At 35.2% G+C, this 15,985-nt stretch overlaps 1 protein-coding gene across 9 annotated transcripts in view; it reads right to left on the bottom strand.

Moving 5' to 3' along the window:
- Window positions 1–15,985, bottom strand: part of NFIB (nuclear factor I B) — a 241,582-nt gene that overhangs the window by 66,329 nt on the left and 159,268 nt on the right. For all 9 annotated transcript variants that reach the window (XM_038552407.1, XM_038552412.1, XM_038552408.1 and 6 more), the window contains exon 4: window positions 5,009–5,077. In XM_038552407.1, coding sequence (XP_038408335.1) covers window positions 5,009–5,077 — 69 coding nt within the window. The remainder of the gene's footprint in view (window positions 1–5,008; window positions 5,078–15,985) is intronic.

Here is a 15,985-nt window from a genome sequence, read left to right on the forward strand (position 1 = left end):
ACAAGTAAAATTGGCAAATGTGAAATAAGAGCCAAGGTTTTTTCCCAAAAATACATACTCGTGTTTATATATGAATAGTTAAGTGTGGCTTTATTCAATAGTTAGGTCTGTTTTTTTAAAGTCTGTATGCCCAACTTTGTAAAACTCATTTATATGTACTCACAAAAAATTAAAAATAAATTATTAAAAATAAATAAAAATAAATATACCTTAAAGCATTATTTTGTAAATCAAGAAACCTTTTTGGGTTTGCTGATATATTTTGAACTGAGATTTCTGTATATAAGTACTGGTTTTGTATAATGGGTTACATGTGTTCAAATTTTAAAAATTCATTTCTAGACATCTTGAATAGATCTGTGAGACAGCATGCTGTATTAGAATGGTAGAGTCTTGGAAAGTAGCCATTTAGTTTGAACCCCCTCTGCCACTTCTGAGTTATGTGCCTTAGCTTCCCAAGCTATAAAATGAGAATACTAGTCACCTACCACCTATGATTATTTTAAGGATGAAATGAGGTAAGGAGTGATAAAAGCCCAGCATCATGCCAAGCACATAACAGGTATTCAACAAACGGTGAATTTCCTTCTTTCCTGGAGTTCTTCCCGGTATCTCTTCCCTGGCAGCCTAGAGTGGTTAGCATAGAGTGAACAGTTCAAAACAAGCTCATATCACATGAAGAGTTATAAATGAACCTATTTGTTGAAAGTCTGTTCATTCAACAAGTTGTTGTTCCTGTCTATTACTGGCAGGTGCTGCAAGGGATACAAAATAGTCTAAGATAGTTCCTGTCCTTAACAAAATAGATTGGGCAACAAGCTGGGTAAATAAACCACTAGTGAAAAAATAGAAGTACCAGCATAATGCAGATTAAAATGAAACTGCCCAAATGAATGAAATCACCAATAAATACTATGGAATTTCATGGAAGAAGAATCCAATGCAAGCTTGAATGATCCAAGAACTCTGTGGAGAAGCCATACTGTGCACTAGAGAATGAGAAGGGTCTCAAGGGGAGGTCATTCTCAACAGAGGTTAGTACAAGAGCAGTCATAGGCAGAGATAGTATGCAAGGTAACACCAGGCAGGTTGGTGTCAAAGACAGTGCTGAAGAATTCTTCCCCCCCACCTTTTTTTTTTTTTTTTTTTTGGTCAGGCCTTCAAAAGCTCTAATAAGAGGAAGTGTGTCCTGGGGTTGTGGCAACAAAACTCTACAGCCCTTGTGATTCACTTTAAGAACATAAAGTTACTTATTCTTCCTCTCTCCCAACTGCTTCAAACTGAATACATGATTCTGAAAAGACTGCAGATTTTCAGGGAGTTTTTCTTACCCAGAATTTTAATGTGTTCACTACATGTGTTTGCCGTCAGCTGAATTGTATTTCAATATCAGGTTGGCCAAGATTTACTTAAAAATATTTTTAAGAAAGTATGATTAAGAAGCACATGTGTCACTGCAGATAAGTAATCAAAGAACATACGATGAATATCCTTCTTCTCTATTAAAAATTAAATCAATATATATAAGGTTAGTCTCAGCTCCAAACTTCTGGAGTTTATGCCTGCTGCTAAACTATTCTTTTTATATAATGCACTTTAACTTCATGTGACACAGAGAATACTTGTATTCGATGTAACTATCCCAAATGGCTTGAATTCTTTGGGCAGCTAAACTGTAACTGTTTATTATGGCTTAAGGTACACGGGAGGTTAAAAAAAAAAGCAAGGTAAGAAATCCCACAGTAACCACATACTTTAAAGTTTATTATTAGAACCATGTTCTATGTGACATTGGAAAGCAGGGTATGTGGAAAGCAGGGAGGCATTTGAGGGACTCCCTGAAAGTCAGTAATCCATCCAGTCTCCTACAACAGTAATGGATACAATTCAAAGAACTGAATTACTAACAGGAAACTTACAAGTTATAGCTTACATAAAGTATTTGCAATTTACTAAGCCATGCAACATTTAAGCAAAGATCTGCAGTTTGTATTTCATACATATGGCTTAATAGTCAACACAGATTGCTTTGCCATAAACATACTAGATGAAATTTATAGTATAATAATAACTTAAAAAATCTTTGGAAATTTTGTTTTTCTAGATTTTGTTGCAGAAGGATTGTTACCGACTAGCAAGACAGTAATAAAAATAATTTAGCCACAGGTTTATACAGGAGCATTGCAAAAATTTAGTGTGCATTCTGACATTAAATGGGAGAATACATGAAGAAGAGTAGATTAATAATAAACATGGTCAAATTTGAGAGCAGCACTCACCAAATGTATTTAATAACAAAGAGAGTCTGTGAGCCTGGCAAGTCCCAGGCTGATGCTCCTGCTTAAAAGTCTCTGGAAGAACTTACATCAAATCCAAAGATCAGCGTTATCACCTCTCCCAGAGAGCTGCAAGAATTCTGAAGGTTGCAAATCATGTTTAAAAGGCTGCCAATATCCTCTTAGAAATGAAGCTCCAAAGAACTTCAGATTCTAAGGGTTAGAGGCCAACTCTTAATCTCTCTCATTGTTCTTGTCACTCCAAAAGCAGATCCTAAATCAACTTTTAAGATGGAGATAATATCATTCAACAGAAAGATCACTATCCTAAAACTGAGGAGCTTCATTAGCTAAAGTCAACAGACACATTAGTGGGTCATACTAGTCAAACCCTGGAGGCCAGAAACCATTAACATACTGTAAACCCTCAAGAAGTCAGAATTTGTGATATACAGCATCGGGATTGTGCTGAAGTTTCTGCTTACTTAGCAAACCCATATTTCATAAACAACCAAGTTCATCTGTATAAATAAGATTACGATGTGGATATATTAGAACACTTAGGAGAATAACTTCTCAAGCATTTCAGCGACACCTATTTACATACAGAGTAGAAAATAAATGTTTGCTGAATAAATGAATGAATGAATATAGATAATCAATATCCTAATTATAGATCAGTAATGTGTCTTGTAACAGGTAACTTAAAAACCTCTAAGAGATGACAGTGTAAGCTTTAAAAAAAAATCAGTATATTAAATTTACCTCATTTTTGAACTGTTCTAAAAAGGCATTTAAGTCTTTATGTTTACATTCAGATTTTTCAAAATATCACTCTGGGCTTTTATTTATTTTTAAAGATTTTATTTATTTATCCATGAGAGACAGAAAGATAGAGATAGAGAGAGAGAGAGGCAGAGATACAGGCAGAGGGAGAAGCAGGCTCCATGCAGGGAGCCTGACGTGGGACTCGATCCGGGGTCTCCAGGATCACACCCTGGGCTGAAGGCAGGCGCTAAACTGCTGAACCACCAGGGCTGCCCCACTCTGGGCTTTTAAATGTTCTATGTAGCTACCCTTCTATAGTGTCTAACACGATGTTACCTATAATGAGGAATGGATAATACTTTCTAATAGATGACTTCAGTCCTTCTCATAAGAAGAAGGAAATATATCACGAAACTTAGGAAAAGACAACTTTAAACAAATAATGTTAATAATGTCTCATAACTATAGCAGAACAGTATAGGGAAAACATCCCTGACACACACACACAACCACCCCCACTTTCAAATTCTCCCTTCCTTACATGATGCCAGAAAGTGGTAATGAGGGATCGGGCACGTTCCTTTCCAAATTAAAAATAAACACAGAAAACTTTCAAATGTCAGAGGCCTTCCATACCACATTATTGATCGGGAAAAACAAGTAAGACATTGCCTTGGTCAGTGGAGTAGACCATCAGAATCCTTCTGTTCCACAAACATGAATCCTGTAGTTGCTGGGATATAGGATATTATATTAGGTTTTGGTTACCTGTGCTGCCCTAAGTAAACAGATCCATGACAGAAGTCTTTGGGGCATCCATTTACCTACTGCAGAATATGTCAAAGGATTAAGTTACTAAAGGTCTTAAATGTTCAAGTATACAACTCCCTGAGATACATGCTATTTGCACTGGCCACCCTAGAAAGAGGAACTATTTAAGAAAAGTATAGTTCGAAAGACACAGTCACCAGCTAGGATGGGGGATTATTTCACTGACCACAACTCTAACACACTATCTAAACTTATCCCCAGTAACTTGCTTTATTCTTTTGGGATCATCATAATTCTTGTTCAAGATCTCTGAACTTGACCCAAATGAAAAACACAACATAAACGAGGACAGAGTACCACTACATCATCTGAGTAACGTCATTCCAAATGGTGATGCTCTCTAACAAAATATCGGGTAAAAATACAGCCTTCAAGGTTACAGAAATAAGCTAAATCAAAGAGAACAAGAAGAAATGAGTCACCTCCTTTAACATCATCAATGCCTCGAGAGCTACATCTCAGGTATATTTGTATACACTAGTAATACATAAAAGACTTGAGTTAGTAAACTACTCCCTTGCTTATAGGTAGCTGGCCAGGTGAACTTAACCTGAGAAAAATCTCATCCGGCCTGTCAAGAATGGTGTCTCAGGTGAGGTGGCCAGTTAAAAACAATTGGGCATTGTTTTGGCTCACAATAGCTTGCTATCTATATCCAAACTACAATCTGCAAAGTTAATTTCTGCATCCCTCTACACTCTGCATGTTAGTGTGTATATCCTGTACATCTCCAAGCCCCCACCAAAACGTTAGTAAAATGAAAAAGCACTTATCTACAGGAAACTTATGTGGGTTATCATAACAACATGGAGTACATTTAATTAATCACACTTCCTTTGATATAAATGACCTTCTATGGTCACAGAGAGAACAGCGAATTAAATGAATACCAATAACACAGCAATCAGAACCCCCAAATTACTTTTGTACTACAAAAGTTTGATGATCTAAATGCAAGCATTTAAGGAAATCCAACAAAATATACTCACTTATGATTTCATCAAAAAGATGGAGATTTTAAAACTCAAATTTTCCTAGTAAGTCGTTATTCTTAATACTGTATTGAGGGTTCAAAATATAAAATATGTTAAATCATACTGTATGATTAAATAATAACAAAACGATTTACTTACTTCTGGATACCCTCACGAGTTCAGATACATTGAAGACTCCAGATTTTACAAAACTATCCTCCAGGTAACCTGAAAATAAATATCCAGAGGAAAATAAATATCCAGATCAGCACAAGCAGGAAGCAAATAAATGATTAAACGCTAGGATTTGTTCAAGTGTTTTTAAACCAAAGGTTAGAACAAAAACCAAGTCTGCTTATAACAAACACGAGTAAAAGCAAAACTCTTTGAATGCAATCCGGGGTCTGTTTAAACAAAAGTAAGAAGTTTAAGTGCCAAATCATTTCCTAGGAAAATTTCTTCTCTGCTTTCGAAATGTACAGGGAAACTGGTATGGTTTTATTTGCCACAGCCCATGCACAGAGAATTAAGATTCAGGGGTTCTTACTGAATGCACTCAGCTCGGTAGCACCTGGTAGACTAAAGTCTACTCATTTAAAAAAAAAAAAAAAAAAAAAGAAAGAAAGAAAGAAAGAAAAAGGAAAACCACAACCACAATTAGAACCTTGTTGGAATTACTTCAAAGATCTCTTGAAACCACTGTTCTCTCACAAATCCTTCCCTGATTAAAGAAAAGCAAGCTGCTGTTACCAGCACTCCCCACCCCCCTTGTTCCAGGGTCATGAATCACACAAAAGCAGAACTTGTACCTACAGCAAATACTTTGCATCGACCTATTTCCATACACCTTTGATATACTTCGCCTGATTTCACTGCCTGCTTATTCTTGCTACTACTACTTCTTGGACTCCCTTCATTTCAAGAACTGCATACTTTTTCTAGTAACTGGTGATAAATCCAGGCCTCCAGGAATTCCACATGACCCTTGTGTGACATCCAAGTACAGGGTCCCCAGTGACTGTGGCCCACCATGGGTTTTGGAGCCTGAGTAAGTTCAGTGCTGTTTGGCATCTGGTCAAGCTGTGTCCAGGATCAGAGATGAGGACTCCCACAAACACCAGTCACGTCCCCAGCTTCTCACTGCTACGAAGGAGGTATACAGAGGGACACAATATCAGGAGGGGTATGGTTACTCTCTGCTTCCCAGGAAGAGAGTAAGAAGAGAGTAAGGCTTTTCTTACTGGGAGAACCCCCAGAATTCATGTTTCCAGGAAAACAAGCTCTAGAATCAGAGAACTGGCAACTGGAGCAGATTTTACAGTAAGTTTTAGGGCTGACCAAGGGATTCGATTTGGGGCAAGAATATGAGTCACAGGTGGCTTAGCAACTGAGAGCTCTTAAGTCAAGGAGCTGGCATTTGACTCCCAATCACTTGATCAGTGTGAATCCTGGTCATGTTATTAGACTCTTGGGTGTCTCAGATTCCTCATTTAAAAACCAGAGATAATAAAATTATTATGAATGATAAGTGAGATAAAAATATGAAATCCACAGTGGGCACTGATTAAATGTCCCCAATAAGTTAGGACTGGCCAGTTGGGTCAAAAATCACCCCACACACTGAAAGGCACACACTGGATTCCAGACACTCTCAAATTACTCGTAAATCTTTATTTAGAAATTTTACCAGAATAAAAGCTGGTATACATGTGATATACCTGTATTTGTTTTAAGAAACTCCTACTTCTCAAGCAACTTAATTTTTCACCACGTTGAATTCATCTCAGTGATTACTGAGAAACTTTTAGGTAGCCTACACTGTACAAGCTGCTTAAAGCCAAGAAGACAAAAAAAGACAAAGACTCCCTTTGTGTGGTTGGGGGGGAAGAGATACTTTTAATTTTCTGAATCATGGTAGGTTATCATCATATAAATCAACAACAAAAGCAATACACATCTTTGTTAAGTATAACAAATTATAGTTCATTCCAGATACAGTAAATGTAAAATTTTATATTTGGCAAATACATGAAATACAAAGACCTTATTTATCTTGATGGCAGCTCATATACTTAACCAATCAGACAAGACTATTTGTCCTCACCAAATGTACCCTGTTAATGCTCACCCTCCCATCTTTCTCATGCAGTTCCCTCCCTCTCATCAGATGGCTCTCTGTGTGCCCTGTTCTCATCCTGTAATGTCCAACTCGGCCATCATCCACTCATTAACCTGTTCCTCCACCCTCCTCTCCCAATCCCTGTGCCAGCCAGAATAATCTCTTTCTTCTGAATTTAGAGCAGCTACTTTGTACTTAGTTTACATCACTTTACACATTTCAAGTGTCCAAGGTATCTGTTTTCAAGTTTTGTGTTTCTTATTGGATTATCAGCTCCTTTATTTGGGAGAGTGACTGTGTTTTGTTAATCTCTGAATCTCCCTTAACTAACTCAGCGCCTGTATATACAGTAGCTACTAAATAAATGCTTACTGAACAAAATGTTATAAATTTTAACCTTTTAGAACAGGGTCATAAAAAAGCATTTTAGTAATTATATAACAATGTAGGTATAGATGGCTTAAGGTTTAAGGATAACTATACTGACTCTTGTTATTCCCTAGAACTCATCCACTGAGGGGTTTATTTAGGCTTTGGGTAGAATGGGAAAGAATGATGATTAGAGTCAGATTATATTTGACTTTGTTTCGGACTAGTGTAAAACTTTAGGCAGTTAGCACTAAGTAACTACCAAGAAACTAGAAGTGTTTAAAGAGTCAGAGTTCAAAAATATTTGTAAAATAAATTGATAAATGAGTGACTAGTGAACATTTCAATATATTTAAATAAATTGAATCATGGGTCATACATAATAACATTTCAATATGTAGATACCATCTGAAGTTCATTTCCTTATCACACCAGTGAGTAGTTGGGGCTCCATACGCAAGAAGACAGAATTGTGTGTGGATCTCAGGGCCCAAATCACATGGGAGGGAGGAGCCCTACCCCTCCTCCCCCCACCCCCCCAGGCTAATTCTACTAGCAGGAAGACAGGCAGTCACACAAAGGCAAAGGGAAGGCAATTCAGTATGTAGCAGGGTGTTTCTCCAATTCAAGTTTGAGGAATCTGAATCTACAAGGAAACCTGATAGTTATTTTGCTGAAACTATGAAAGGGACTGGAACTATGTTAGAACTGCTCTGGCACCCCTAGACAAAATGCAACCCCCGTAGGTCCAACTGGGTTCCAGTCCTTCATGGAGCATAGTGAGACTTCACTGAAAGGAGGGCTCCCTAGAATGAGCAGTAAAGCCTACCCACATGCCCTTATAGGAGTAGGGCCTGGGGCGGAATCAGGCGACTGGGTAGCTGGCAGAAGCACCTGAGGCAGCCGGCTGCCTCCTCCATTCACCTCTGCACACAGTGCAGCCTTACAATGAACAGGCAATATCCAAGATGAGGAGGGCAAAGAAATAGGGGATGACAGAGCACTTGGACAGCTAGCAGCATACAAGAACGTCCATAAGAAACCGTGCATAAGGACTCTGACAAAGTAACCAGGGAGAATCATGCAGTGTCAGGAGCCCTGCAATAGTGCAGAAGATGAGACTCAGCAAAATGCAGGTTATTACTATTAACACAACCCCATCTGTAACCTCCAGGCTGCTGGGGCCTTCCAGAAACATGGTTTTCATGTGTTACGTAGACCACTGTGAATCTAAATAGCTGATACAAAGGCCAACGATTTTAAAGCAATTTGGAGACATTCATATAGTAAATTCCCTTCGTCTACCAAAGGAAATATGAGCATCTCTGAGGCAGAGCAGCTGCTTAATGGTTACAGAGCAATATTACACAACAGCTTAAGCCAAGAAGCAAAGAACAACTCGGCATTTATGGGATGCTGTATTTACACTACATGTAATGCTTTTTAAAAAATAAAATTGAGTAGGAAATAAAGACCTCTGCAAACTGAAAATTCTCAAAGGCAATATCAAATTATATTATTTTACTTCTTTTTTTATTTTTCTCTAACAAAAGCAACAATAAATCACTACTCAGAAGTTAATATAGTGTTTAACCTCCTTTACAAACAATAACAAAGGGACACAATGGCATATCTAACTGTTAATATCTCAAATTATAATCAGCTCCATTTGAATGTTAAACAACATTTACATAGAAAATCCAAAGGAAAACTGATAACGCTCATTTTTATAGTCTACTGTGTTCTATTCTTGAAATTAAAAAAGAAAAAAACACAGAAAGCAGTTATTAAATTCATGAAAGCTGTCTTCAAGTATTAGAAGGACTGTTAATGTAGATGTTGGATAAGACTTCTGCATAGTTCCAGGAACTGTTTTTTGGCTCAATAACCAGATTTGTCATCCAATGAGAAAAATCCTAGAAGGGAATGGGAAACTTTGCAGAGGTAGTAACAGCCAACACATGCCAAACTACTGCTCTAAGATCTTCAAAAGCACTAATTCACATAATGCTCCTAATTATCATACCAGTTGTCGGCTAAGAGTTCCCATTTTACAGATGGGGAAACATGTCTACAGGGGTAGGAGGTTTCCCAGAGGCAGTGAAGAACCTCCACCCCATTAGATTTAAGAATTCTCACTTTGGGTAGAAAACAGAATGAGTGCCTCCAAAGCCCACTACAATGCTCAGATTCCACTTTTTTTTTTTTTTTTTTTTTTACCATTTACTTATTTGAGACAGAGACAGAGAGAGAGCACTACAGAGGGAGGGTGGGAAGTACAAGGGGAGAGGGGCAGAGGGAAAGAAAGAGGCAGACTCCCGGCTCATCAGGAAGCCCTAAAAGGGTTCTATCCCAGGACCCTGGGTTCATGACCTAAGCCAAAGGCAGGCGCTTAGATGGACTGAGCCACCGAGGTACCCCACAGGTTCCACATTTTCCTGTTAGTTTCTTGCATTGCTTGCTCATTGGAGAAAGCACAGGACCCCTAAGTATCTCACAGGCATTTTCCAGCCTTAGGATTCCAATTGTTCATTTCCTTCCGCAGAGTGTCAAAGATGCTTAAATCCTTTTGTTTATGGATGTCAAGGGGGAGAAGATAAGATTATTTTACACTAGCTCTTTGCCAATCTTCATATAACTTCAGATACCACAACTAACCTACTAGGGATTTTCTGGTAGAGGTGTTGTAAGGCATGGCTTTATCTGTAGTTTCTCAAATGATGTGCAACTAACTGTTCATGGTTAAGAATGAAGTTGGTGATTATGAAACAGACTAATCATTGCAAAGACAATGATTCTCTGCACAGAGACTGACCCTGAACCTATAGCTAAGGTTCACATTCCAGTATTAATTTAGAATTAAGTTTATCCTTTACTATGAAATCTCCCTGTTGGTGATTAAAGTGATTCAGCAGAAGGAAAGCAATTTTCTGACTTTAAAGTTTTAAAACACTCTGATAGTACAATATTAATATGTTATTTGTTTTTTAGCATTTCCTTCCAGTCCATTAAACTTTTTCCTACATATATATAATATATAAAATATGTATTTTTAAAAACAGAAATCAAATTTAAGTGAAATTATATCTTGCTTTTTTTTTCTAATTAACATTGTATTTTCCCTTTAAACAGTTTTTCAAAAGCATGATTTTAATGCCTGTATAATATTACACTGCATGGCTGTACTTTATTTGGCCATTCTCCTTTTTTTGGCATTTTAGGTTATTTCCCATTTTTTAAAATATTATAAACAAAACTGCCATTAACATCCTCGTACACAAATCTTTGTCAGCGATTCTCATGATTTCCTTAGGCTGGAGTTCCCAGAAGTGGAATTACTAGGTCAAAGGACAGAAACTCTTCTAAAGCTCTTAGTTAAAAACTGTCAAGCTGCTTTCCATAAAGATTTTTGCCAATTTCTTTTCCCTCGGGCAGAATGAGTGTGTCCATGTCACCACCCTGCTGCCACAATTACATATTAGTCATATTAATAGGTACTTGTTTTAATTATAGCAAAGTTGATAGAGAAAAGATATTACATTAATGTCATAATTTTCATTTAATTATAATAAAGTTGGATTTTTTCAGATACTTATGCATTATTTCTTTGAACATTTAAAAATATGTAAAATAGGAATTGTACTAGTAGGAATATTCTATTCCTAATATTAATGAGAGTCCTTCTAGAGTTTCACAGTTGATGATAATGTTGGTATTAATTAATAATTGATTTATTCTTATCATTTTATATGTTCACTTATTCCAAGTTTTCTCAGATTTTTAAAAGTGTTCTGATTATAATGGTTAAAAATGCTTTTCTGGCATTAGCAGAGATTCTCCTTTTTAAATTTCCTTACAGCATTTATTGTTGTTATATATTCCTGAATTCTTAGATTAAATTCTTTGCTTATCCACATAAGGTAGCTCTTTTAATTTACTGCTAAATTGGTTTGCTAACAGTTTCTTCTGAGTTCTCTCTATGTAGCTGGTATGCTCTTCTGGGGATTTTTGTTTCATTTCTGAAGTTTTCATTCTAGGGTTACATACATGCTTCATAAAATGGTTTGGATGACAGCCATTTTTATAAAAAACATAAAAAGTTGATGAAAGTTTGGAAAAACTCATTGGTAAAATTATCTTCTCGTAATGTTTCAGAGAAGATTCTTAGAAAACTCTGAGTCTTTCATGAATTTGCTCCATTGTTTTCTGGTCTTGAGGCAATTTTATTACATATTATCCAAGAAAATAATCAATTCTTTCATATTCTTAAATTTATTAGCACAGATAGTTTATTGTTTACTAAGTGGACTGTATTCATTTTTACAGTATAGTAAATTAAGTTGAATTAAGATTAAATTACATTTTACTGTAATTAATGTCACATTAAAATATATTATAATAAATAAAATTATATTACATTATGTTAAAGTATACTAAATGATCCGCTCTGCCACTTACTATGTGAACCTAAGGCAGGCTGAGCAGCGTTTCCTCATCTCACGCTTCTCTATAATATAATCACAGTACCTATGAGTCAATATGAAAACTGTATTTGTTTTCAAATAATAATAAAGAAAGAGATTTCATTTTAAGAGCAGGGAAAGGGAAGGCAGAACTTCCAAATTAACAAAGAGAAAACAAACACAGTGAATAGTAACTTAATTAAGACAATAAAACTAAGGACATAAGATGTAAAAATAAATAACATAAGGTAAATAGAATGAATAAAATCGAGCATATCAACCATTATTAGACGGGTAAGTGGACTGAATTATCCCATAAAGAACATTATTAGACCAACCAAAACAAATAAAATTCAGCTATTTTTAAGACATACATTGAAGACAAAATAACAAGAATAAAATATTAAGAATAAAAAGTTGAAAATAAAATAGTCTGCAAAGACAAATCAGGCAAATTCAAACAAAAAGCAAGCAGTGTCAGCAGTGGCTAAGAGAATTTAAGATGAATTATAATAAATGAGATAAAGAATATTACAAATGGATAAAAGGCATATATGATAAAGAAGATAAATCATAAACCATATATGCATCAAACAATATTGTGGAGAGTGCATAAAACAAAAACTTAAAATACAGGAAACTTGATAAAAACACAATGATAGTGAGAATTTTGAATACATTCTCTTTTAGAACTGAACATGACTATTAGACAACGACTAACTTTATATTATTCAAATACAAAGTATACTTTGTTAGCATGTCCACAGAAATTTTATAAAAATCGATCATGTCCTTGACCAAAGAGAAAACTACTATACTATTTCATCTTTGGTAAATAAGACTAAAAGCAAAAAAAAGAAAGTGACCAAATTTTCTCAACTACCTGAAAATTAAGAAAATTAGCGAGGATCAAACAGAAAATCAAATGAAAAATTATAAACTATCTAGAAAGCAATGAAAAGAAAAAGACAAATGGTAAAATTACTTTATCATAAGATAGAACAGTAAAACAACCCAAGAAAAATTAAAAAGGGAATTAAAGATAAAAGCTGAGAAACAAAATAGAAAAAGAAGTATTTAAAACAAAAGAATAAAAGGGAAGAGGATTTTCTGAGAAGACCAGCAAAACAGAAAAATCATTTGGAAACCTCATTAAGGAAAAAAGAAAAGGCCAAAATATATAATAGAAGGGAAACATAACCATAGAAACCAAATACATTAAAAAAAATTATAAGAGAATAACACATACAACTTACTGACCACAACTCTGAAAACTTAAATGGGCAATTACTTATAAAATAAAAGTAACCAAAATTGAGTAAAGTGGAAATCTGAATAGACCAATTACCCCTAGTGCAGTAGTTCCCAAAATTTGCTGACCACTGGAACCACCTGGGGTTCTTGAAAAACAACTTATGCTTGGCTTCCACCCTCAGCTATTCTGATTTAATTGGTATGGATGTGTCCTAGACGTAAGGACGTTCTAAAAGGTCCCCTGGTAATTCAAATGTGCCACAAAGTCTGGGAGCCACTAGGTTAGCATCTTGCTGTTCAAAATGTTGTCCCACAACTGCCAGTACTGGCATAACTTGGGGGGGGGGGGGAGCGGGGGGAGGCTTGTTAAGTATCTAGAAGTTCAGGGTCAATGCCAGGCCCACAGAATCAGAATCTACCACTGAGCAAGACCACAGATGATTCATATGCACTTTAGAATTTGAAAACCCTGCAAGAGAATTTAAAGATGATTTAAAAACTACCTTTAAAATGGCACCAGGTATAGATGGGTGCACAGCTGGATTTTACCTTTTACCTAGCCTTTAAATTCCAATGATAGCTACACTCTTCCAAGCTTTAGCAAATGATGACAAATTTCCTTAGGAAGAAACCTCTCTCTTGAGTCTTTATTAGGCCAGCAAAACTTAAATAACTAAATTTGCAACCTCCTTCACCAAATCAAAGCAAGCAAACAAAACAAGCAAAGACCATGCACACACATAAGTGCAATTTCAAGATTCCTAAATAAAACCAAATATATTCAGTTCATATATTTGAATTAATAAACATAGCAATGTTATCAAAAGAACAATATACCATTATCCTTAGGGTTTTATTCCACGAATGAGTGCAGTTCACTGTTACAAAATCTATCAGCACCATAGAGAAAAACAAAAGGAAAAACACACAGCCTTATCAATTGATGCTTAAAATGCACCTGACACCAACAAGAAAAGCAATCTTTTCTCACAACAAATCTAAGCAAAAACAGAGATAGAGACAAATAGCAGACTTGTTAGCAAAACTCAACCAGTTATCCTAAAAGAAGAAAACCAGTCTGCCATTCCTAGATACTCAACCTCCTAAAGCCTCCTCTTTTCAGTCCTTAAAAATGTAATCTGTAAATAAACCAGTGACAAAAACAAATACTGTATGATTTCACTTAGAGGAGGTAACTAGAGTACTCAAACTCATAGAAACAAAGTAGAATGTCAGATGCAAAGGGATGGAGGCAGGGAATGGCGAGTTGTTATTTAATGCGTACAGAGTTTCAGTTTTGCAAGATGAAAAAGTTCAGGAAATTGTGCAACAGTATACAGTTCAGTATACTTATACATGATTAAGATGGTAAATTTTATGTGTATTTTAATGACAATTAAAAAAATCATCATCTGGAATTTGGGACTCAGGTAATTGTTACTAAATTCTTGTTTATATATATTAAGAATTACTTTTTTACATTGGCATTTATGTCTGTAATTCTTATTCATAATAATTACTTAGGTGTAATTCTGTTTAACTGACTACTATTCTCATTAGTATATACTATATTTATATCTATAGGTATAGGTGGGAGAACTTTCCTGTTCTGAAAATTTTTTATTTTGATGTATCACTTTGTTAATTGGTATATGCTTTCAAATAAAATTTTTACAAAGAAAAGACTATTTTTTGAGATCACAAATATAAAGAATATATTTCTATTGCCTTTGACTACAGGTAAAACTCCTTAAACATAAAAAAAGTTTCATCATAATTTTAAGTAATTCATAATTCTAATTCCCCCACTCTTCTATTACTTAATGTTGGCCAAAAGAAGAAAAAAAGTATATAGGTAACTTGTTTTTCCTCCAGGATGATTACAAGATTCTCTTTTTCATCAACAAAATACAAAATTTTCCATACAATGTATTTAGATACTATTACTGTTGGCTAGATACAGGTAGCCCTCTTGATCTAAATATTTAGATCATTTTTAGCTCATTAAAGTTTTCTTAATTTGTCTTTGATTCTACTGCTCTCCTAAATGTTTTCTAAGAACACCTAAATTAATACTCAATTTTCTATTCTCCCACCATAAACCGTTTCCTTATCATTTTAACCTCTCTGTTCTTTTCTTCAGCTTTTGGAGCAAACATCTTAAGTCTGTCCTCTATATGAAGGATTATTTCCACAATATCAGTTCTGTTTCTTATTCCTTCAAATGCAGACTTTAATTACATGAAAGCAACTTCAGTTTTCTTGCTTTTTCTGCTTATCTAATATGGTACTCTGCTCCTTGAAGCTATTCTTTTATCTGTTCACTTTTCCATGTAAGTCCTTTCTTCTAACTAAACAGATGTTTTTCTCTGAAATTTTCTTCCAGTACTTAACTGCCAAAGTATATTCTTCTTGATGATTTACCTTCCCCATGTTCTTCAGCATTTTCTCACCAAGGCCATACTCATGTGATTGTTTTTCTTTTCCTTAGAGGGTAGTCTACAGGGAATTAGAGTTTGGCCTCAGAAAAGTGTATGGCTTTCCCTTAGCTACAGTAAGTAAAGGTTTCAATATAGGTTGAGATTGAGGGCTCTAGAATTTACACAATTGGATCTGAATTCCTGTCTTATCATTTACTACCTATAAACTTTAGGTAGATTATCTAACTTTAATATAAATAAATAACAATGATGATGGTAATAATATACTGGCTATCATTTACTGAGTGTTAATTATGTTATAAACAAGGCTCTATGCTAAATACTTTGAACTCTACCTCAGTTCAATTTCCAGATTTGCTCTTTATTAATGACTTTGAATAAATACTTAAACTCTCTACCCCCCTCACCATTCCCATTTGTAAAATGGGAATAGTAGTAATCCTGAACTCAAAGATTCAAGGTAAAGGTTAAATAAGAAAGTGTATATACA

Source organism: Canis lupus, chromosome 11, assembly GCF_011100685.1.
Source record: "Canis lupus familiaris isolate Mischka breed German Shepherd chromosome 11, alternate assembly UU_Cfam_GSD_1.0, whole genome shotgun sequence".
NCBI lineage: Eukaryota > Metazoa > Chordata > Mammalia > Carnivora > Canidae > Canis > Canis lupus.